The 25633-nt window shown below is 40.6% G+C and overlaps 2 protein-coding genes across 2 annotated transcripts in view; one reads left to right on the forward strand and one right to left on the reverse strand.

The window, feature by feature from the left end:
• iqgap1 (IQ motif containing GTPase activating protein 1) overlaps nt 1-4153 on the reverse strand; it is a 61283-nt gene extending 57130 nt beyond the window's left edge. Inside the window, exons 1-2 of the mRNA XM_079497614.1 lie at nt 3870-4153; nt 2139-2241 (exon numbers count right to left, since the gene is read on the reverse strand). Of these exons, the coding sequence (XP_079353740.1) occupies nt 2139-2241; nt 3870-3933 (167 nt within the window). The 5' untranslated portion in view covers nt 3934-4153. The remainder of the gene's footprint in view (nt 1-2138; nt 2242-3869) is intronic.
• An 8181-nt stretch (nt 4154-12334) lies between these two features.
• Nucleotides 12335-13858, forward strand: cartl (cocaine- and amphetamine-regulated transcript-like; the record flags this gene model as incomplete). Its single annotated transcript, XM_079497033.1, has 3 exons — nt 12335-12475; nt 12614-12694; nt 13754-13858. 3 exons carry the CDS (start codon nt 12335-12337, stop codon nt 13856-13858), a joined length of 327 nt encoding a protein of 108 aa, XP_079353159.1.
• Nucleotides 13859-25633: the final 11775 nt, after the last annotated feature.

Here is a 25633-nt window from a genome sequence, read left to right on the forward strand (position 1 = left end):
GTCAACAGGGACCGAGTCACTTCCTGTCTTGCTTGGTCCTTCCTCTTCTTCATGCGTCAGTCCGACCGCTTTGGGGCCTACACACACACACCCACACACGGCATGCCTAAGTAAAGCACCTCAGCTCGATCTTCATTGGATTCTGAGCCAACCGTAACGCTCTGTAACCATCACCATGTGGTTGTAGACCTTATCCCAGTCCTACAACCTAGCATTCATTTCCACTATAATCTGAAGACTCACCTCTTCAGACTCCACCATAGCCCGTAGCACTTGACCTTGCAGGCTTACGCAAAAGGCTAAAATGTCATTTAGATAGTATATTATGTAGACAGATGCCAGGTCATTGTTGACCTGGCATCCTATAGTGTATAGTTTTGATGTACAGATTATTGTTTGTTTTTTGGACATTCTACTATTAGACCTATTTACCTATGGCTATGATCCTAGATGAAGATTTCTATGCATTTGATCTATTACCTTGTGTTGTTCTTGCTTATTGTAAGACGAAGTCGTTAATGTTATTAACTCAGTCTGTTCAGAAGTGATTAGTGCCTTGATCTGTAATACACTACTGAGGACACGATATTGCAAATTATTGCAATAAGAATCACACCCGTGTGAACTGAGTGGTGCAACTACTTTTTTGAGATCACTCTGACGTGATGTCGGTGATGTCACTGACGTCACATACTAACCATAGCAACCATGCTCACCCGTACAGGCACAAACACACACGGGTACTAACAAAGCCAGTTGTTGGAGTGGTTTGCACCACTCAAAAACATATGATATCTCCGTTTATGACAGCCAAAAGTGTGAAAACATAGTATGGAGCATTCCATGAAGAGATATACAATGAAGACACAGCAGCCAAGGACCCTAAAAACCTCACTACAGCAGATGGTTACTAGAATCCATGCACAAGAAACGCTTGCCTGCAGAGCAACTGAAGCCTAGAGTATGTTAGGTCAATGCGAGTGTATAATAACCCCCCACATACACAAGAATGCGCACACACACATGCAGACTGCAGGGCCATTCAGTGGCGAGGACACTGTACATGTTTAACAGGTTGTCCAGTACAAAGAAATCTCACGGCTGAAATGATGTGTATGACCAAGTCCTAAAATGTGTGATTTGTGAAATAAACAGCATGAAAAGAGCAGACACACAGTCACACACACACATCTATACCAGCAAGATGTAGCAAATTATAATAACAGAAATGTATTACTGGAGATCACACACACAGTACACACACAAGCACGGTCAGGACCTGGGCGAATTAGTGACGTCTTGATTGTGGCGAGATCAAGTCAAACCAAGACTAGTCAGATCTGGCACAGCACAGATTTCAACCAACATAAATTCTGCCCACTAAGATGGACGGACGTCCCTGGGTGAATCAGAGAGAGTCCGATCGAGGACAGATAAACTTAGGTCATATCATATCAATCAGATCTGGCCCAGAACAAGCTAGGCCATCAGCCTTAGGTTGTCAGCCACTCTGCTACACTCACCCCCCTTTTGACCTCCTCCCACAGAGAAACCTGATCAGGGTCACGGTACTATTGTGAACACCCCGGACCCGGGAATCAAACCCGGGTCTCCCGTGTGGAAAGCCAACATCACAAGTCCCTATGACTATGGGGTGATACTGTATTAGACTTTTAGGCCATCAGGCTGAGGTTCTCTGTGGCTGTAATCTTAAAAATCACACCTGTGTGAAGTGAGGGGTGCTTTTATCATCGTACATCATCATGAGTAACATGTCTATTTGCTCAGACACTATGACGTAAAATTGTCCATTCATTGTCGATGGGAATTTAATCTTTGTGTAGGACAAAAATAGCCGATTTGCTCAGACACGTTTGACGTAAATTCTCCATTCATTGTCAATGGGAATTTAATGTTTGTGTAAGACGAAAATATACACTAATAGCTGAATATAGGAGGGGCTAGCACCCCTCAAAAAATTACAGAAAATGGCCAATCTACAAGCTCTCAGTGCATGCGTCGAGAGCTTGTAGAAGGTTGGCTATTTTTGCTGCGTACATGCTTCCATAGAATACATGCATGATGCTGAATCTGTTCTATGGAGTCCAAATGACTGACATCAGCTGTGGCGTTCTTACCTTTTAGCCTCCTCCAGATGACAGAGGTACTCGTAGGCCATGTTCTGCTGTCGCCTCTCGTCCATCTCTTCTGCAGTGAGACGTTCCACGCCATCCAGAACAGCTGCCAACCAACCAACACATACAGGGTGAATACTTTTTATATCAGTGGTTTTCAAACCTTTTCATATCAAGGCCCATTATTTGAGCCATGGACCATTGATGAGATTTAGCCTCTCAGACCCAAAACTTTGAATATGTTGTTATTGTTGAACAAGATTATGTCCACAATTCCATGCTGTATTGATGTCGGTACATAGGAGAGATAACTGGCAAACTTCTTGTCTTTCTTGTAAATTAAGTAATGCAGCTGTTTAACAAAACATATAATAAGGGTCCATTTGGTTACCAATGTTCCATCATTTAGCTGGGGACCACCTGGAACCCCCTCAAGGTGCCCACTGGTTGAGAATCACTGTTTTATATGATGCCTTGTCTAAACTCTCAATAGTAGTAAGTAATAATAATACATAACAATAATAATTAAAGGTGATTGGGATCATGATTTGTGTCCATTCATTCACCAAGGGGTATGGAAGGGTGCAGGGCTGTCTCACACTTTCCAGAAACAACTAGTATCAGGGTGTGATTGCATAACTTTGCCTAGTAGTTTCCAATGCATACATCTCTTTTGGCCTCTAAAAAGAAAAGTTCCACCCTCTCATTTGCTTCATAAAAAGATTTTTGTCTACAACTCACTCAACGAGTAAAAGTTGACATACATTACAATCTTATCTGGGCTACTATGTGTGCATAAACAATAGGCTCAAGGCTGTTTGGGGCTGTGTGGATAATTATGCTTTTGTCTTAAATGAAATGACAGCACAGAGCCTATTCATAGACAGAAAACTAAACAATGATGTGGGTCTGGGGTGGTGATTTGATTCCCATGGTGGTATTACAACACAGAATGGGCCGGATCCCCGCCTGCACAGCACAGTAGTACAGTACTGAAAATACTTTTTCCTTCCCTTTTTTATTATAGAGAGGGGGATGGGGGCTATAGAGCGCGCGCAATACAAAGCCAAGGGGGATTTTTTTTCCATCACTCAATGTACAGTACATTTAGCCTTCTTTGGATATTAGCCATGACATCACATTTCTACTTTATTAGACTGTGCTTATGAAGCGTCGGAGTTCGATCCCGCTCCGTTTCTGACATTTTTTCCACTTGACACAGAAAGACTGACACCATTATTATGTCATCTGTTGCTTTTAACATTTGATTTATGATTGTGAATAATGGGGAGTATCGGAATGTTAATGTCAAGTTGTTCATAGCATAGTGTGCCGCCCTCCCTCCATCATGAGTGACACTGTGCTGCTGTACGGTGGCATCAAAAGCACTTAGCAAGACCTTTTACTTAATTATTGTAAATACAACAAACTCGAATGCAACAATATGGACATGCACTGCAGTTCTTTCTTTCAACTTTAGCAATCAACCAATGACAACCAAAACGCGGAAGTCACTTCTAAACCATGCAGTTCTAGTCAAGTCTAGTCTAAACTCACATTTCTTTGTAGAAATAAAATAAACTTTATGAGAGTTTGACCTTGCGCATGATGCGACGCCAGGCAGGAACAGGACAGTAACAGTTAAGTCGACACGGGACGGATTTGTATGGCATAAAGCATAGGAAATAAAACCTTTCTGACTTAGCCTAAAAAGTAAAGTAAAGTTTAACTTACAGCCATATCTCGGCCGGAGCGCGTCCGTCTCGTCTGAAGTTGACATCCTCTGTTCTTGAGACATCACGTTGTAAATAAATCTCCCCACTCATTCACTTCTAAAAGTTTAAAGTTATACACCGTGTTCGTAACACCTTTGCGCACCTCTTCTCTTGTGTGGGACAATACTAACAGAAAAAATGGGAAGGACCTTTTCGGCCCCTTGTGTTCCTTCTCTGACTGCAACAACACACAGTTTGAGCAGGAACTTTTTTTTTCTCCCCGTCTTCAAACCTCACTGATGTCACTGGGTGTGTTCTTCATATAATCCTAAAGTATGCGTTTCAGGAAACACCCTCCATGCATGCATACTAGCCGAAACTATACAGGCGCAGACAACGCCCTCTGCTGGTTTCTGCAGGCACACTGACTGCTCTCAAGGAACACAGGATAGGTGGGCACTAAAGGCAGTGATTCTCAAACTTTCTTGTCTTAATGTCTTAGGTAGGTCACCCCTGTAAATCTAAATAGTTTTTTCATCCAAGGCACCCCTGGATTGCATTGTTACTTTATAGAACCTGACATTCATGTCATATTAACAGTACATAAATATGTAAATCTTTCCCCCTAAGATACAGTACAGTATATCCATCCATCCATCCATCCATCCATCCATCTTCAACCGCTTATCCGTAGTCGGGTCGCGGGGGCAACAGCTCCACCAGAGATTTCCCTCTCCAAAGCAACATTAGTAAATTCCTCCTGGGCGATCCCGAGGCATTCCAAAGGCCAGTGAGTCGATGTAATCCCTCCATCTCACCCTTGGTCTACCCGGGGGTCTCCTCCAAGACCAAGTGCCTCGAGGACCTCCCTATAGGGAGACGCTCGAGAGGCATCCTAACCAGAATCAGAATCAGACTTTATTGTCATTGTTACAGGTACAGGTACAAGTACAACGTAGTTGTGATGTGCTGAGAGTGCAACCAGGTGACTAACCAGTACAGTAGGCCTATGAGGAAAACTTGAGAGAATAGTAGTTTCTATTATGACAGATTGAAAAAAACTGTAATACTTGACAGTAACCACTAGGGGGGGGGGGGGGGGGGGGCATTCACCAAAAATCTACAAGCTCACAAGGTGATGCGTTGTGAGCTTGTAGCTCGTCTATTTTTGGTAGAGAGGGTATAAAGGGAGGGTTTAAGTGGTAAAACTAAAGTGATATTGATGAATTATACAGCACACACTTTGAGAAACGTTGCACTAGGGATATCATCTGGGCACCTCAATGTAAAATCTGCTATTTTGTCCAAAATGTTGTGATTTTATTTGTAATGGTCTTAAAGTATACATGTGAACATGCGTGCACGTGACGTCATTATAAGACTTAAATGTTTCCTTCAAATTCTTGTACATGCCCCAAAATGACATACAGGATATACAGGTTTTGTAGCAATTGTAGAAATGTTACACCTTATTGTCGAATGTTTAAGCATGTTCTAATCATGTATAGGCTACTTTACTTTGCTAAAAACATTTTACAAATATTTAAATGTTTAACATTTTGGACAAAACTTGTCTATTTTACATTGAGGTGTCCAGATTGCCACCTATCCTGTTACCTTATACTCTCTCAACCCTCTCTATTTTACATTGAGGTGTCCAGATTGCCACCTATCCTGTTACCTTATACTCTCTCAACCCTCTCTATTTTACATTGAGGTGTCCAGATTGCCACCTATCCTGTTACCCTATACTCTCTCAACCCCCCAGTATCATTATTCAACTACAAGTGAAAGTTGCTCAGTCAAATTTGTACTTGAGCTAAAGTACCAGAATACTTGCTTTGGGGCGGGCTACTAAATATTAAAAACTACAAATTACATAGAATATTTTCTTCAATGCATTGATTGACATTTCCCCCCCAAAATCAAGGATTTCCAGAAACAAAAAATACTAATCAATAGTCGATCTACAAGCTCACAATATGTCACATTGCAATGCTTTGTGTAGTTGAAATAGGTCTTAAGTGGTTAATTCATATTATACTTTTTTCCCTCCCTAGGATGTAGTCAAAAGTAGGCTACAAAATTTGTCTTTGAAATGTAGTAGAGTGAAAGTGTCTTAGGTGCTCAGGTAAAGTACACATAGGCCTACCTACTCAAGTACAGTACTCAAGGTAAGTGTACTTTATTGTCATTGCTGTCCACCACTGCTGCTCTCATACCTCATTGTATAGCGAATTAATTCATCTTTGGTAAGGTTTGTTCAGGGCCTTAATACATGCTTTATGGGAAAATGTAGGTTTGTAATTGTGTAAGTTTAGCTGAGTCTGTGGTCTATTCTTTTTCTATGGTTCACTGCAGATCCCAGAAACTGGTCAGGCCAGAACTCACCTATACCCTGCTTATTATACTAGGGTGGGTGGGATAGCTCAGGGCAGAGGAATAGGCCTGGGCTTTGCAATGGTCTTCAAGGATACTCATGTACTGTACCTATCAGACTACTTCAATAGTGTAAAGACATGTCACAGGCACAGCACCAGAAGGAGCCGCCCCACTGATCTCAGCAAACCCAGTTTCGGCACAAAAACGGGGTCGCAAAATCATTCTACTGATGCCAAAATGTGGAATGCCGTACCAACAATCATAAAAAAGTGTGACACTCTAAAAAGAGCACCTATGGTGGCTGCAAATTATAACTTGCCCGTGTAGAAAGTCTAAGCCCTCCTCCTCCTCCTCCTCAACTCAGGCTTTCTTGAACACCCTGGACAGTTTTTAAGTTGATTGTTTCAGTATTTAGATATTTGATGTTCATTTTAGCTGACCCGCCCCCTTCCTATATGAACCCATTGTAAATTCAAACTCCATTTTAAGAGATTCATCAAAAACACCCGTCATTGGTTCTGGTTCTGGTTCTGGGTCCTTCTAATACCTGAGAGGGACGTGTTTTTTCAATTCCTTTTTTCATTTATTTTTGACCTATGTCCAGTTTTGAGTGTTTGTGCAAACACAAACATTGAATGCCATTGACAATGAATGGCCAGTTTTTTTATGATTTGTTTTTGGCTTTTGTGCCTTTATTAGTTACAGTGAAGACAGACAGGAAAGAGGGAGAGAGAGAAGAGGAGAGACATGCAGCAAAGGTCGTCATGAACGGGCCAGAGCCTGCATGCGCCTGGACACCTAGGCCAGTGGACGCCCCAAATGGCCAGTTTTGAGTGTTTGTGCAACTGCAAACATTGTGTAAACACAAACATTGAAAACAAAAGTGAGGACGAAAATTGTGATTAGCCGGAATGAGATGATGTATGATGATATTAGAGTGCCCCTCACTTCACACAGGTGTGAACAAATATACCTGCAAGCAGCGATAAGACTGAAACCTAGCCATAAAAGCAATAAAGAAAAAAGCTATATGCAATATGCATAGAAACACTTGAGAGAAGGCCACTCAATTAACAAATGAACGCTTTAAATAATTGGTTGGAGACCGATGACGTCACTTTTTTTTTGTTACGCTGATTGGCTGAAGGGGTTGCCTATCAATGTTGTACTCCCGCAGCCAACCATGCATTAGCAATTTAGCAGGCTCCAGACAAAAGAGTGGTTAACCTGGCTACGAAAATCTTTCACGTTGCTTTTTTGACGTCAAGAGAGGATAGAGCGGTGGAGTGGGGACGTGGGGTTGACAAAGCATGATTCTAAACTACATCCGTCTATAGACATGGTAACGCCCCGCCTGCCTCTGATTGGCCTACCGACACTGACCGTCTTACCAGACCCTCCGAGGTGGACAGTGTCTGGTGACACTGACGTGTACATTTGTGCATTTTTACACTCTCAGAGTTACAGACCTGTTATGGGCTATCTCTTTGTGTGTTTCTGGTAATATTATTGTCTGCTCATTTTGCATATCCGTGGCAAAAATGGAATTGACAGAAGTGTCCACCACAATTAGGCCAACATGGCGATGACCCCTAGAGACCAGTCACCTTTCCACAGGGAAAGGGGCCCGGCAGGCAGCAGTGACTCAGAAGGTTGAGTGGCCACCTGGGACTGGGAATGGTAAGGTCCCCGGTTCGATCCCGATCGAGCTCCTCCTGGCTTAGTGTCAAAGTGTCCCTGAGTAAGACTCTGAACCTCAATAAGCTCAATATCTAACCACTGCTCCTAATAGTTAATAATCAATAGGTAAATGCAGAGGACAAATTCCAGGTATGTGCAAAAACTTGGCAAATGGTGCATCTATATAGAGCTTTAATCCAAAGCGCTTTAGATGTGCATTATACATTCACCCATCCATACACCAATGGCGGAGGAAACCTTGCAAGGAACTAACCTGCACATCGGGAGCAATTAGGAGTTCAGAGTCTTGTTCAAGGATACTTCGACACTGACTCATGGGGAAGCCCAGGATCGAACTGGAAAACGTCATGGTTCCCATTCAGCTGCTCCCGGGCCACTCTACTCTCTGAGTCACTCCCGTTGTATTCAGCTGCTCCCGAGCCACTCCCGTTGTATTCAGCTGCTCCCGGGCCACTCTACCCCTGAGCCACTCCCGTTGTATTTGTTGTCAAATACAACAACTAAAGGGGACACATATACAGTATAACCAGTAAGACGCGTGCACACATCCGCATGGGTGACGGCAGACGGCAGACTGCTGGGCGTGCAGGTGACGGACGGACAGACGGACAGGAGATTTTTGAGGGGTTTTTTCAAGCATTGTGGTGGCCTAAAAAAACAAAAGAAATACCAAACATTTGTTTGATTGGTGTTTGATACGTGTGAATGAGGCCTGAGCAGAATAGCTCGTTTAGACTGTTAATTATCTGTCTGATCAATTATGTTAATTTCTTGTATATCGGCTATTTTCAGAATGCAAACAAGTATAAAACGCCTTGTCTTTTAGTTCTACTGAATCTCTTCTGCACTAGTCCCTCCCTAACATTTTAGTCTATTTTTGAGTGGTGCAAACCACTCCAACAACCAGCTTTGTCTGTATGTTTGTGTACTTGTATACCTACGTGTCCATGCAAAGGTGAGCATGGTTACTATGGTTAGTGTGTGACGTCACTGACATAGCTGATCAGACTATATAAGACCTTGCACCACTCAGTTCACACGGGTGTGATTTTTTATTTGTAGACGAGAATTGACAGTATATTCAGTCTTAGTTTACGTCAGTGAAAAAAGGTAGTCGACGAAATTTTTTTGTCATAGTTTTTAGTTGAAATCAACAATACTACTTGTGAAAGCCCCCGCCCCCCGCACACACACGCGCACGCGTGCGTGCGTGCACACCGCCATGGGCAGAACATTATTATTACAGGCTTTTATTGTAAATCAATAACATTTGAAATGGAAGCGGTCCGTACCCCGCAGGGGCAGATTAACCCCTTTCTTCTGGACCATGCAGCTCTACACATCTCAAGGGTTGTAGGCTACTGCTTTCATTAGGCCACATGGGGTGAGATTTATAGCACATAAGTTACGCGCTACATGACCCAAATGCATTGTCATTACAAGGGTAACACTTGCTATGCATCCCACATTTATAACGCATTATGAACACACTTATAGATAATATAATCTTCTCATAAACTGTATAATTATATTTATAATTGATACATAATCAGCATACTGTATAAGCTTAATCATAACACATTATAAACTTTATTATAATGACTTCATATATAATAATATCATAATAATAATATTATAATACTTCATAACTTGTATACTATGTATTCCATGTTTATAACGCATTATAAAAAATCTTATGAGACAATATAATTTTCTCATAAACATTTATAATTATATATATATAAGTACTTATAAATAATGATTACCTTTATCATAACACATTATAAAGCTTATTATACTGACTTATTAATGTCAAGTATTATAATACCTAAAACACTTTGTTTGAAATAGACACTAGTGCTTTCTAGGGTATGATTTGGGTCTGTATAATACAAAATGAATATGAACATCTTTATACCGTCCAATAATTAGATAGGGAGGGGGTGAAATTATGACGGGCAGTTACTGACGTCAAAATATGACTCAGTCTCCCCAGTCAAAAATCACTTTGTGTTTGCTTTCTAGGGGCCCTAAGATGAATACAAAATTAATATCAACATATTTATACTGTCCAATAATTAGATAGGGGGGGGGGGGGGGGGGGGTTATGACAGGCAGTTGCTGATGTCAAAATATGACTCATCATCAGGTCTCTTGCACGGCGGCGGGGGTGGCGCCATGCGTAGAGCCAATCCGTTTCACCAATCTTCTCCATTTGGATCGGTCCAGTGGGGGCTCGGCTTCAGTCAGTGACAAACCCAGTTGGTATAAGTCCCTGGCGACGGCATCAATCTATCGAGTGCAAAATATGTTAGGCAGTTATGACAGGCAGTTACTGTCATAACTGCCTAACTGTTTTTTGACTCCCCAGTTTTAATGTTTTTTTGTGGCTTTCGCCTTTATTTTATTTTATTTTTTATGGAGGGACAGACAGTAGGCTGACAGGAAAATGGGGAGAGAGATGGGGAGAAGACATGCAGCAAAGGCCGTCGGGATCGGGAGTCGAACCTGCGGCACACTGCCAGACTGGATTACCAGCCAAGGTGCCTGGACCACTGAGCCATGGCCCAGGCCTCAAAAAACACTTTTATGTTTGAAAAAGACATGCACTCGTGCTTTCTAAGGTGTGATTTGGGGCCCTAAAGATGAATACAAAATTAATATCAAGTTAACATCTTAATACTGTCCAATACTTCGATACGGAGGGTGGTGAAATTATGACAGGCAGTTACTGCCGTGACTGCCGTCAAAATATGACTCCCGTGCAGTCAAAAACACATTATGTTTGAAATAGACACTCGTGCTTTCTAAGGTGTGATTTGGGGCCCTGGACATGAATACAAAATTAATATCAACATCTTAATACTGTCCAATACTTCGATAATTATGACAGGCAGTTACTGCCGTCAAAATATGACTCCCCAGTCAAAACAAAATTAGAAAAAGAGTGAAATAGACACAAATTTGGGGCCCTAAAGATGAATACAAATTTTCATGATTATTTACTTATACATATTATTATAAATGTTTGAGAAATGTATATTGTCTTACAATATTTGTTATAATGCGTTGGATGGAAACATGGAATACATAGCAAGTTATGAAGTCAGGGCTTGACATTAACTTTTTGAGGCACAAGTACATTTCCCATTGACTTGTCCGGGCACAAAAGTCACTTGTCCGGAGCACAAGCACACATAGGCCTACATTTTAAATCAACTAACTGTAAGTTGATTTTACTTGGTGAATACATGTTTGAATATTAGATGAATATTCTAAATTTGCAAGTTATTATCCCTAGATTAGAATGTCTATGATCTTACATATATTTCAGGTATTCCAAATACACAGCCATAGATCGGTCCTATCCGCGCACGGTTACCGAATGACCTCGTCGGCATTTAAACTTATAGCACTGCCTGTGCAAACACCCAATAATTAATTCCTAAGACTTGGAGTTGTTTTGGGGACTATAGTTTCATATTAATTTGAAATTTGAAAGTTCTGGCAGAAAATGTTTATTTAGTCAAATATCTCCACTTTTTCACAAGCTGCACACGGACGACATTCTCTCCGGCGAGGAGCCTTGAATGAGAGCAGGACTGAACATTTAGGAACTTTAGGAAGCACAAATATATGGGGCACACAAAATAGGTGGTGTGATCAATTACCCAACACCAATCACAACACATCTGTCAATTGTGTTCGCCATAATGTTTGTGCTTCCCAAACATCGACTGTTCCCAAAGGAAGTTTTTATATTTTCAGTCTAGCTTTTCCTCATGTAAAAGTGGCAATATTTTACATAAGATATGTTTTCTGCCAGAACTTTCACAAACTATAGAGGGCAATATCTGACTCAAAGTCTTAGGAATTAATTACTGGTTGAGTATACACGCATGCTACAAGTTTACATGCTGACGTGATCAGTCTGCTAACTGCTCTGATAGGACTGACATATGGCTGTGTGTCAGTCTGCTAACTGCTCTGATAGGACTGACATATGGCTGTATTTGGTATTTGGAATACATGAAATGTATGTAAGATTACAGACATTATAGGGCTATATTATCAATATTGGAAAGGTGATTATAATAAGTTTATAATGTGTTATGATTAAGGTTATAAAGTATTATGATTATTCATGAGCGCTTATACATATAATTATACATGGTTATGAGAAGATTAAAATGGCTTATAAGTGTGTTCATAATGCGTTATAAACATGGGATCCATAGCAAGTGTTACCGCTTTGGCGACGTGGTTGATTTGTTCTCATCGTGGCCTTACGGGGGGCGGGGCTGTGAGTTGTTGGTAGGCGTATAAAAGAGGTGACAGACAGACAGTCACAGCATCATTCTCTCTCTCTCTCTCTCTCTCTCTCTCTCTCTCTCTGGTACCATGGACAGCTCAGGGATGATGCTGCGCGGACTGCTGTGCGTCGGCTTGCTGGCAGTCATGTGTCATGGAGAAGCTTCCCAAGAAGTTTCGGCAGAGGACTTTGGAGTGGATAAGCCTAACGTAGCTGCAGAGAAAGAACTTGTAAGTACTGCAATCAACAATGAATTCTTATTATTATTACGTTTGTTGTTGTTGCTATAGTTGGGGTAGGGTACATAGGCCAACACAAGAAAGTCTATTTAAAAACACCTATTCCCTACTTACTTCTCTCTGAACCAGATGGAGGCAATGGAGGCGCTGCTGGGAAGTATGCACAATAGACGCGTTTCTTTTGTGGATAAAAGAGGAAGCATCCCGATGGTAAGATTTACATTCTCATTATTGCCCCATCATGTTACGCTATAATATAACATAAGTTATAATATATATATATATATATAATATAAGTTTGTTTCAACTTGTTTAAAGTGCTGTTGCTGAATTAAAATACGTGTTAAAGATATCCCCACACCAATTGTTGTTATGTGTTTGTTCAATAGCAGGGGTCTCCCTATATCTCTTTAGTAGACATTTTCAGGTCGGGACACCAATGTTATCCATTCATGAGATACTATAGAACTCATACAGGATTCACGATAAACAAGTGAAATACAAAGTGATTAAACAAATGAGCAGACAAAATTGGAACTGGAATTATTGGATGAAGTGAACCCACCCCTGCATTCATGTTATGTTTATTAAAGAGCTGGAGAGATGAGGAGACCCGGGGTCTCAGACCCCTGTTACTGAACAAAAACTCTAGGAATGATTATTGCCAATGGAATATAGTTTTAAACTTTTAACAATAAAAGTTTTGTTCATAGCAAAACGTTCACTTACAGCAGTGAGTGAGTGAGTGAGTGAGTGAGTGAGTGAGTGAGTGAGTGAGTGAGTGTGTGTGTGTGTGTGTGTGTGTGTGTGAAATGAAACCAAATGGACCCGCAAGGGTCCATTTGGTTTAATTTTACACACTCAATAAGGGTCCATTCCGTTACCAACTCTCCTTCATTTAGCTGGGGACCACCTGCAACCCCCTCAAGGGCCACTGGTGGTCCCCGGGTCACTGGTTGAGAACCACTGCTCTATTGAACCGCAGTGATGAGTGAGCGGTAATTAAAAGATAGCAGAAAATGCCAGAACAGCAGTCTGTAATTGCACTAAGATTGCAATTACATTTAAGACTGTGGTCTTAACTCCAGTTAATTGGAAGAATTAAACTAAGCAATACTGCAACCCACCTATATCTCACTAATTGGAAACCTAATCAATATTTGAGTAACTAATAGGTTTAAATTATTTCATTGAAGAATTGTGTGATTATCCTCTCTCTCTCTCTCTCTCTGTGTGTGTCTGTGTCTCTCTCTTTCTCTCTCAATCTAGTGTGGGATGGGGGAAAGGTGTGCGATGAAATTTGGACCCCGCATTGGGCAGTTGTGTGACTGCGGCAGAGGAAACTGCAATTCATACCTGCTCAAGTGTATCTAGAGTCACGCAACGTCTTTGCCAGATCACCAAAAGCAACAGCACTGCATCGGACTGACTCCATACAACTAGTGTTGATTTTGACAGCAAATTCTGATGAAGTTTTAGTCATAGTCTTTTGAATTAAATTCCATTTAGTTTTTTTGTCACATTTTAGTCTAATGTTTAATGTTTTGGTTTTAGTCTAGTTTTAGTTGACTAAATGTACAGTTGATTTTGAATAGCCAATTTACAAGCTCACAACAGGTTGCAGCCGCAGCATGACGCGTTGTGAGCTTGCAGATCTAGGTCTACTATTTTCAGAATGAAACACCTGAGCACAACATGAAAAATGACTTCGTTCTATGGATCTGTTCTTAATTTGTTATATATTTAGTCATAGTCTTGGTCATCATCATAGCTTAGCTTGTGTTTAGTTTTTGTTTAGTTTTCATCAGTGAAAAAGGTAGTCAACAAACATTTTACGTCATACTTTTAGTTGACGAAATTGACACAAAACCAACAACCATCACTATCCTGTCTTACAACCCTAAGAGGCTATGCAGTATCCACAGTGCACTCTTCTATGACCTCACTTATTTATGGTCTAATATAGTTAATAAAGTGTTTCAATATTGTATTCTTAAGAAAAGCATGGAATTACTAATGCATTCTGTAAATGCCTGATTGTCAAATAAACTTATATTCTATACTTTACTTGATTGTACTTTCGTTCATTTTAGTTTTCAGTAAATCTTGCCACTAATTAATGGCCCTGGCAATTCCGTTAAGGGATTCACTTTAAAGCACTTCTAGATCATTTTAATGTGTTTTGTGTGCACTCCAGACAGTTTTTAAGTTGCTTGATTCAATATTTAGATATTTGATCCTCCTAAGCTCATTTAACTTCAAGCATCATAAAAGAAAAAAAGAAAAACATTGCTCCCCTCTCAATAAATCTGCTCCTGTATACAGACAGACTGCAGTTTGGCAGTGTGATGCGGGCTTATGCCTTTATAATTGATGCGCACTTGTTTGCTTACACCTGCTTCTTAAGCTTTTATTCTACTGTAGAGTAAAATATGAAATGTTACCCCCAGAGTCAAATACATTCTCTGGATATTGGTGTGCATATTTTGTTATTAGACTGCAGACTGTTGCTAAACACAATGTAATCCATCTGAAAAAAATATGTTTATTGGTATCAGCATTTTGTCTGTTACAGCGTACAATATACATGTTAACATGCTCAGCGTGGTGAAAATGCATCTGAGCCATAAGGATTGTAATAACATTTAATGGTCCTTAGTTTTCTTACCTTTGGGGGAGGGATCAAGTAACAGCAGCAAAAATGCTTCCCTCACTCAATGCATGCAGATATTCAGCAGCATGCAATAAATAAAATAGAACATTCTTGATACTGTCATCAGTTTGTGATTAAGAATATAAGATGGAAGTGGAGGATGTCAGGGTACTTTGTGTCTACAGGTCCCACATGTTGAGTCAGACTGGTACCAAAATGAGATCAATAAATCAGAAGACACCTCCATAGATAAATACTGTGCGTGCGTGCGTGCGTGCGTGCGTGCGTGCGTGCGTGCGTGCGTGCAGGCCTAGATATTGATTATTGGCAGCCGCTGTAGTTATCATTCAAGACTGCACAGTACATCTTTGTCTTTCCCCTGAGATGTAGGGATGAATAATTGACCCATACTCTGTATTTATGACCTCACTAGTGAGAGAGAGAGAAAAGAGAGAAACAGTATTTGGTGATTGCCCCAAAGGGCCTTGTTTAATGGATCTGCTCTTAACCTTTCACCTTATGATGAAATGGCATGGAAGTAATCTATAATGCTGTTGCTGCGCCCAATTACTTCAGAACCTGGCATAATCAGTGGTACTGTGAAGTAACTACATTTACTCAAGTATTTGTACTTTACTTCTGATTTCCAATACTTTTAGTTCTACTCTACTACATCTTGGATCCAAATATTGTACTTTTACTACACTACATTTATTTGAAAACCATACTTACTAGTTACTTTGTACATTTGGATAATTACAAAACATACATTAACAACTGTATAGTTATATATTTCGGCCATTTGAAAATAGTCGATCTAAAACCTCAAAATGCGTCGCATGTGAGCGTGATCTACTTTAAGTACAATTTGATAGCAATACCTTTGTACTTTTACTCAAGTAAGTATTTAATTGCGGACTTTTACTTGTAACAGAGCATTTCAACATTACATTACATTATTGATACTTTGGAAATGTATAGGCCTACTTTTTCCACCACTGGACATATAGCTATATATAACAGTAGTTTTCAACCCTTTTTGTATCACGGTCCATTATTTATTCAGCATTTGAAACTTAGAATATTTTGTTGTCTTTTGATAAGATTTTCTCCACAATTCCATGCTGTATTGATGTGGTAGCCTACAGTACCATATAGGACAGATAACAGGCAAACGTTGATCAAAAATAACAATTCTTCTACATTCTCTAATTGTGTAGACTCCTTGTAAATTAATAATGCAGATGTTTAACAATAACTTAACTCTTGAGAGCGTCCCATATCTTTAAAGGCAAACGTTTAATAAATGCATTTCTCAATGTTTACATTACATCCATTGTAATATCCAATATGATGTGCTGCACATGGTTGCTTTTAATTACACTGTGTTACCAATTAGCATGTGCAGTGATAAGACTCTCTGTTGAAAATGTAGGATTAGTGAAGGCCCAGTATAACTTATGCATTATGCTAGTGTTTCCTACTACTACTACTACTACTACTACTACTAGGCAGGTGAGGATATTGTGAACCGTTTCCCCAATTTAGATTGGATTATGGAGTAGGCCTACATCTGGCCTGGGTCCAGTCCAGTGCAGTCTATTTTACAGCACCAACATCCCTGCGCACACATGCAGTGTTTCTGTGAGCTATTTGAGTTTATGAATATGATCTATCACAAATAGCCATTTTGTATTTTCTGTGTGAGTCAGCTGGCTGTTGAAATAATGGCAATGTATATGGTTTGTTTGAAATGTAATTCCAGCATAACTGGCTTTTCAACCCTTTTCATATCAAGGTCCATTATGCATTTGACCCACGGACCACAATTTGCAGAGATTTAGCCTTGCAAACCCAAGACTTCGAATATTCTGTTGTCGTCGGATAGGATTTTGACAATTCCATGCTGTATTGATGTGGTACCATAGGAGAGACAACAGGCAAACGTTGATCGAAATAATTATTTTACATTCTCTAATTGTGTAGACTTCTTGTAAATTAAGTTATGCAGATGTTTAACAATAATTTAAGTCTTGAAAGCATAAAATGAAACCAAATGGACCCATAAGGGTCATTTTATACTCACAAGAGTTATAGATCTATAGGGTCCATTTGGTTACAAACTCTCCATCATTTAGCTGGGTACCATTTGGAACCACCTCAAGGACCACTGGTGGTCCCCAGACCACAGGTTGAGAACCACTGACTTAGAGCATCTTGCATTTGTTCTCATAAATGTGATTGAACATGCTTGTTGATCCATGTTGTGTCATTTTCTATTGCTTCAGGGTCGTTCATTCGCTATCCCAAACACATTGTGAGCTACAGACATTTGTTTTCTCTATTTTTCATTCAAACAATCCACCAGAGGGTAAGCTTTTACAGCATGTTGTCATTTATGTTCATTTTAAGCTAGCATCCTCTTGATTTGGGAATAACACTCAGAAAGCACTTGAGCGCAAATCCATCATCACATTCCCCTGGTCTCAGTTTACACTACAGTAATGTTTTCTGCAAGCACATGCCATGTTACACCACTGCCACCCTGTGGTCATAAGACAGTGTTGATTTTGACAGCACATTTTCATTTAGTTTTAGTCAGACTATGGGCTCCATTTTCGTCGCTGCCATTACCCGCGACGCCCGCAAGTCAGCCACTGCCCGAAAATTATAGGAGCTTGCTCTGTCCCTTAATGGTATTTTGGTCCAGCGCCACCCGCTATATATTATGTCAACACCGGTATTTGCACCTAGAGGTGTGGTCATGGAAGTGTTATGGCACGCTTTCCCCTAAATTGGCATTTTGGTCACACACACATTAGTGTGTGTGTGTGTGTGTGTGTGTGTGTGTGGCTGCAACAGTGACACTTGGTGGTGTGACACTTAACGCTATTTTCGTGCTTGGACAGTGTTATGGCCAGCCATAATTAAGTTATTTTGTATTTGGTATTATCTGTTGTTTCCTTTGTTCTGAGGTGGAGAGTTGATGAGAAGTGGAGGAGACCTGTGTCATCATGATTACTGATTACTGGAGAGTGCTTGCTGCTGTGGGGAATTAGTCCTCTCCACGGATTGGCCGGCTCTGATGAGCCCTATGACACCAGCAGTGGATTGGGTGGTGGCCACACCCGATCTACTATAAAGTTCAGTCACAAACAACTCTGTTCAGAGGACTGTCAGCTTCAGGACAGCAGGGAATCGGTCCCCCTGTCCTCTCACTCCAGCCGTCCACTTATCTGTGTCATTCTGAGTGTCTTTAAGTTTACTCCCTTCGGGAAGGAGTGTTTGTTCCAGGTGTTAGTTGTAGTTCCATTTGTCTGTGTGTTAGGTTGTGTCGTTTCGTCATCAGTCATGTAAGTCATTCTTGTCTATCTTTCTGTCATAATTTCATCATGCACGAAGCCACTTTGTTATTTATTGTAATTTGAGTATTAAAGCAGATACTCTTTTATGAGCCGTGTTGTTCTTCCACACATGTTACGGGCAGTAAAACCCCTAGACTTAAACAGTTCGTAAAAGATGGACGGACAGACAGTGACAGACCTAGCCAGCCAGCCAGGGACACGCATTGCTGTGCATTGGAGTGGCTGCACCACTCAAAAGAAAAGAGAAAAACCCCCCTCAAATTTGTACTTTAAAGTACAGTACTTGAATAAATGTACTTAGTTACTTTAAACCACTGCTGGAAGGTGTGCTCTGTGGCGGTCCAGAGTCTGATAATTAAAACCATGTCACTAATGACCTTTGGGTCCAAAATAATTCCCCTAACAAAGAAATTATTCTAATTTGATTTTGAGACAATTAGACATTACCCCAGTAGCAGAATGCGCCAACATAGTAGGAATAGCCTTGGTGACTAATGTGAACAACTCTAATAACTTTCAACCAGAATTAATTATTTACCAACTCATTACTGTCAGGGCTTGTTAAACAGTGATTTTGGGTTTGTTCTGCAACATTACACGAGAGTGGAAAAAAACAAACGGGGATGTTGGCAACGTGATAAAAATGTGCTGATCACAGAGGTGCTCTCACGGTCACGCACCACCTAATTAGACTGGCTTGTGATACTTAACATGATTGTGTGAGGCCTTTAAATATACTGCTGAATAAATTAATTAACACCATGTTGGAAAATGTACTCAATTGTTTTACTTAAGTAAAGGTATCAATACTACAAAGTAGAAATACTCCATTACAAGTAAATGGCCTGAATTCAAAACTTAAAGTAAAGAGAATCATTTGAAAATAGATCTACAAGCTCACAATTTGAGCTTGTAGATCGGGTATTTTCAAATCAAATGGTCAAAATGTAGAGGTTAATTACAATTTAGGCATTTAGCAGATGCTCTTAATCCAGAGCGATTTACAGTAAGCAAGAACAAAAACATGGTAATACATCAAATACATAAAAATAGACTTCAAGACTCATACGTAAGCTAAGAACCTAACAGTGGAATATCTATATAATAAAACGATGCATACACTATGGAGTGCTATGTCTACATAAAATGCTATCCAAGTTACATAAGTACTTACGTTACGTATATGCCTGTAAGGTTGTCGAGGCTATAGGACAAGTGCTGCGGCAAGTGCTACGGGCTACATTAATGTACTGTATGTTTTGTAATAATAATCGAAATCTACAAAGTAACTAGTAACAAAACAATTCAAATACATGTAGTGGAATAAAAGTATAATACATGGGTCTGAGATAGTGGAGAAGTAAAAGTATTGGACATTGGAAATACTCAGGTAAAGTACAAATACATCACATTTTTACTTAAGTACAGTAAAACCCCAACATGAACAATATAAGAGGATTAAGGAATCAGCACCGCTCCCCCATTTTGCTTGCCCCCCCTCCTCCCGCCACAAATAGATGACTCCGCTGGACAGCTCACTCACAAGAGAAACAGGTTCTTTGAAGTCACACAAGGATGTTAAATAGATGGCATAGCAAGATTTCATTCCCCCCGACTCAGGAGATCGGATCAACAGCGCCGGGCAACAAATACTTTTACGTTGTTGGAGTTCCCACAGATAATCTGTGGCCGACATTTGAACAGATACTGTACTATCTGTTGAATTGACTCAGAAACACATCAAATGGCTCAGAACAGGAACAAACTGGCCTGTCCCCTCACCCCTAGCTCATCTAAAGTATATTTTGTGTTTTGTCCAATATCAACAAATCAAATGCAAACAAATGCAAGCGTTTGCAATGTTTATTTCGGGAATTAAACCATCTCTGATTATGGAACAATGATTATTGTCATCTACCATCCAGAAAACTATTATGTTTTAGCTTATCTCAAGACTACCATGGATAAATACTTTGTGATGGTCTGCTGGACAAAGGAACCCTGCTCCCATAGCCATTTATTACCACAACATTTGCTGTCTCTTCATCAGCTCTGCATACTTTTGTGTTTTGCCAACATTTCTATGGGAGCCTTTTCTTTGAGTGCAGACTTTCCTTTTTTCTATTATATGGCTTATCATAACATATTGTTTATCAGTTAAAATTTGGAAATACTCAAATTTGTACTCAAGTGTACAGTACAGTCATCATGGGAGGCATGTCTTCCATAAACCTCAGATTTTCATGTTCCTTCTTATCCAGCAGGACTTCAGAACAACTTATCTCTCTTCCTTGTTCTGATTTCATCTTTACCCTCCAGGCGTATTCCACTGTTTTTTGTACAGAAAATAGATTTTGGTTAAAAGTGCAGCAGATAGGCTACCGTATATACAGTATATGGGCATATATGTACAGCGCAGACGTGAGGCAGGCCTCAGTGGCCGTTCAGCAGCCTGACAGTGAGTCTGTGGAAACTATCCCTTAGTCTGTTTGCGCATTATTGTCTCCACCAGGCCGAAGGCATTGGGAGAGAGTATGTTTTGCACTACGTCCGTCCGTGTGTGTGTGTCCGTCCGTCCGTCTGTGGACAGCTAATCTCTGGCACTGTTGGCTTGATCGCAGTCATACTCTGCACACACACTCCCTGAATCCCTTTTTGGACAGTATACCTACAGATTTTGTCCAAACACCATGCAAATTGGTACACAGTCTCTCTAGAGCCATTCAACAAAACGGGTATTTCAGATTGATTGGCTAAGATTAGCTACCAAAGTTCGCAGGAGTGCACGGTTTCAAACAAAATGCCGCAAATCATGAACACATCGTGTGATTTCCGTGAAATTGCGCACGCACATTCCCACTAGGCAGAGGAAGAAATGCCATTTTCAACTCTGCCTCATGGTGGCGCTATAACTGGCCAATTTGTGTTTTTACCTAACTGCATGGATCTGTGTAAAACTTTGTATGCACACTCCCTAGAGGCCAAGGAAAAACCTTTGCCTGGAATTTTTCACATCTGCTCTTTATAGCACCAGCAGGAGGCCGACATAATTATGTAAAACCCATTTTCTAATATTACTCCTTCAGATTTTATCCAAATTTCACGCAAATCGGTACACATGCTCTCCATAGTCATGTGATCAAGACGGGTTTGTTTGATTTCTCATAATCCATCCTGATTGGCTACGATTGGCTTCTAAAGTTTTCAGGAGTAGCCCGCTTTGTACCCATTTGTACAAATCGCCACAACTCAACGCAGCGTCCAATTGCGGTGAAACTGTGCATGCATATTCCCACTAGGCTGAGGACGCGTACACACACACACACACACACACACACACACACACACACACACACACACACACACACACACACACACACACACTCCTAAACATTTTGCCAAACATCTCACACACACTCCTATCCTGCTAGTGGAGACCTGTGCCCAGAAGGGCACTTTTTCTAGTTTGATACTGCGGTATCGATGGCATGACCGTAGCAGCGTGAACAGATTGTGGCTGGGGTGGTTTCTGTCCTTGATAATCCGCTTTGCCTTGGCCATGTTCCCTGCCATAGGACATTGTTCCAAAATGCTCATAAGATGTGCATTGCTTTGCCTTGGCTATGTTCCCTGCCATAGGACATTGTTCCAAAATTGTGTTGCCACACTTGCCACAGTGATGTGTGCCAATAAAAGCATTTAGAAAAAGAATGCGCAGACGTCCAAAATATAATGCAGATACTGGGACGAGAAGTGCAATGCGAGAGTGCGGCCTATAGAGAGTATGCACTCACTTTTTCACCGGGACATGCCCGCCACATCTAGACTGAGTGGCAAGACATTGAGCAGCATGAAGCGTTAAGGCTCATAGATTTTCGGTGGTTAGGTGACCACCGAACTACAACATGACGTCACGAGCCGCGGTGAAGAGCAAACCACCGCCACCGCTCCAGCCCTTCTCTCTGTTTTTACTCACCACCGCTCAACGTTATTTCAGCTCCGGTGGTCAGCTCACCACCGGAGCGGTGGTCACCTCACCACCGAGAATCCAGACTATGAATAGGTCTTTAGAGTTTGGAAGTGCTCGTTGGAAATCACTCAACGGTCATGCGTATCACCTGTTCCTAAATGTCACATAATGCAGGAGGCAGCAGGACGTTGCGTCATAGAAAAGAGCCCTTTCAAACTCTTGACACTTAATCACCTGCATGGAATTTCTTGACATAAAGTAGCTTATAACATGTCTACGGTGCTTTCTGTACAGCTGCAATGTTGGTGAGTTTAATGTTGTTTAATACAATCATAAGACTTTTCTGTTTGTTTGCATGAGCTGTCAAGGCCAGAAAGTTGTTGTTTTTTGCCACTCAGTAGGCGTTCCAGCATATCTTCCGGCCGTTCCGGGTACGATGATGTCACGCGCATAGCCTCTATATAGCCAACACCAAATCTGGACTACTGAATCTCTGGGACAAGTACAACCGTATATGAAAACAAAGTCCATACACTGCAAAAGGCCTGGACAGATTAATTACAACATTTCAACAGTAAGATATTTTGAGGCTACAGTATAGAGGCCGCCTCCAGATCTGCAAATGTAACTCCCGCCCAGTGCCCACTGCAAGTGAGGTCATGTTAAAGGGTTAGTTCAGAATTTAAAGATGTAGGAAATACTTGCCAATAATATAGTAGTTGCAAAGGTATTAATTGATTGCTTGAGTCTAGTGGTGGGAGTTCTGGTCTGGTTTAGGTCATTTGGTGGGGGTCTGGACTCTGGGGGCCACTCATTAAAAATACATGAATCCACAAAACTAGCATAATTGGTATTGTTCTACCATATAGCGCAGCTTTCGTTCAACTTTGACCAAAATAGTTCCATGTCACATGGAACTCTTTTTTTTTGTATCCAGTATGACTACGCCAACAGCAGCACAAAAACATAGTTCCATGTGACAGAGGGGTCAAAGTTGAACCAATATTGTGCTATATGGTAGAATTACTTGTACAGTGTGTAAATGTAGTAAGTGTTACTTTACACCACATTGTATAAGAGCCATAATTCTTAACATGTGGAACACATTTTGGTTCATAGACCCCCAGGGATTCAGAGCTTATGCATTTCCCAGACATTTAAATGAAAATGTTACCAAGATAATCTAGTGTCACCCAATTCTCTCTTTACAATCTATGTGCATATTCATTCTTCTGGATATATTTTCAGCCTACAAAACATATATGCACAACTTAAAATTCACCATTTTGCATTTAAATAAATAAGTCAATTAAAATACTGTAATTGGTTGCATTTGTCATTAAAAGGGTACAATGTGTGCTTGTTCCTGTGTGTTGGTGTGTGACGATTACATGAGCAGCAGGACCGTTGGGACATTTATTTTCAGCCTGGTTAAAAACAGTAATGTCACAATTTAAATTTCTGTACACTGCAATTACACAAATCAGTCGGTATTATTTAAGAACAAAATGCAAGCTGTGTAGGCAGATGGGAGGAGAAAGGTTCCATGCTCATAACCCTTAATTACCTAACAATGACGCACGGAGGGTGCTGGGCTGGGCTCACAGAGACTGAACTTTCAGTTGCACACTGATCTCCAGCAGCGCTTCAGTGTTGCCTCGAGGACTTGGATGTTGTAGAGTGTGGGCCAGGATGTCTAAGCCGTTATTCTGTGATGGAAACGGGAATGGAAATGGGGGCATTTTTTTCCCTGACGTGTTGGAAATGTTGCGACAGATTTAATGAAAAACATAACATGCTTGGGTTTTAACTCCATCAGCCCGCCTGTAATGAACTTAGTATTACCAATTAATGGTGGCAATTGATAGATCTTTGAATTAGTCATCTTCCCCACCTACTCAAGTATGACACAGAGCCCTTTTCTCTGCCCTGAATTATGTATTAGCACTACTAATGTCAAATATATTAAGAGGTTAACGAGAGGGCAGAGAGAGGCCAAAAACAGATATTATGACGGGCCAATTGGAGAGCTATATTTTGACATGAGAATATAACCAGCACCCCAAGCAACTGTGAAAAGCTAATTTAATATGTTACGTTTTTTAATTTGGCACTCCCCAAAGGTGAACTACCAATTACGGGGTCAAAGGCCAGCATGTGAGTGATCCACAAAGATGGCAAAGAAAGAGACAACATTCTCAGGGTATAGACCCCATTCGTTTGCTACAGTATGTTGCTACAGCCCTTTAAAATGGGCTTGAACACCAAAGACCATACCATATATCACTGGACAAACACCATACCATATATCACAGGACAAATACCATACCATATATCACAGGACAAACACCAAAGACCATACCATATATCACAGGACAAATACCATACCATATATCACAGGACAAACACCAAAGACCATACCATATATCACTGGACAAAGACCATACCATATATCACAGGACAAACACCAAAGACCATACCATATATCACAGGACAAAGACCATACCATATATCACAGGACAAACACCAAAGACCATACCATATATCACAGGACAAACACCAAAGACCATACCATATATCACAGGACAAACACCAAAGACCATACCATATATCACAGGACAAACACCAAAGACCATACCATATATCACAGGACAAAGACCAAAGACCATACCATATATCACAGGACAAACACCAAAGACCATACATACCATATATCACAGGACAAAGACCATACCATATATCACAGGACAAACACCAAAGACCATACCATATATCACAGGACAAACACCAAAGACCATACCATATATCACAGGACAAACACCAAAGACCATACCATATATCACAGGACAAAGACCATACCATATATCACAGGACAAACACCAAAGACCATACCATATATCACAGGACAAACACCAAAGACCATACCATATATCACAGGACAAACACCAAAGACCATACCATATATCACAGGACAAACACCAAAGACCATACCATATATCACAGGACAAACACCAAAGACCATACCATATATCACAGGACAAATACCAAAGACCATACCATATATCACAGGACAAATACCAAAGACCATACCATATATCACAGACCATACCATACCATATATCACAGGACAAAGACCATACCATATATCACAGGACAAAGAC

This window comes from Electrona antarctica, assembly GCF_951216825.1.
Source record: "Electrona antarctica genome assembly, chromosome: 3".
Classification (NCBI taxonomy): domain Eukaryota; kingdom Metazoa; phylum Chordata; class Actinopteri; order Myctophiformes; family Myctophidae; genus Electrona; species Electrona antarctica.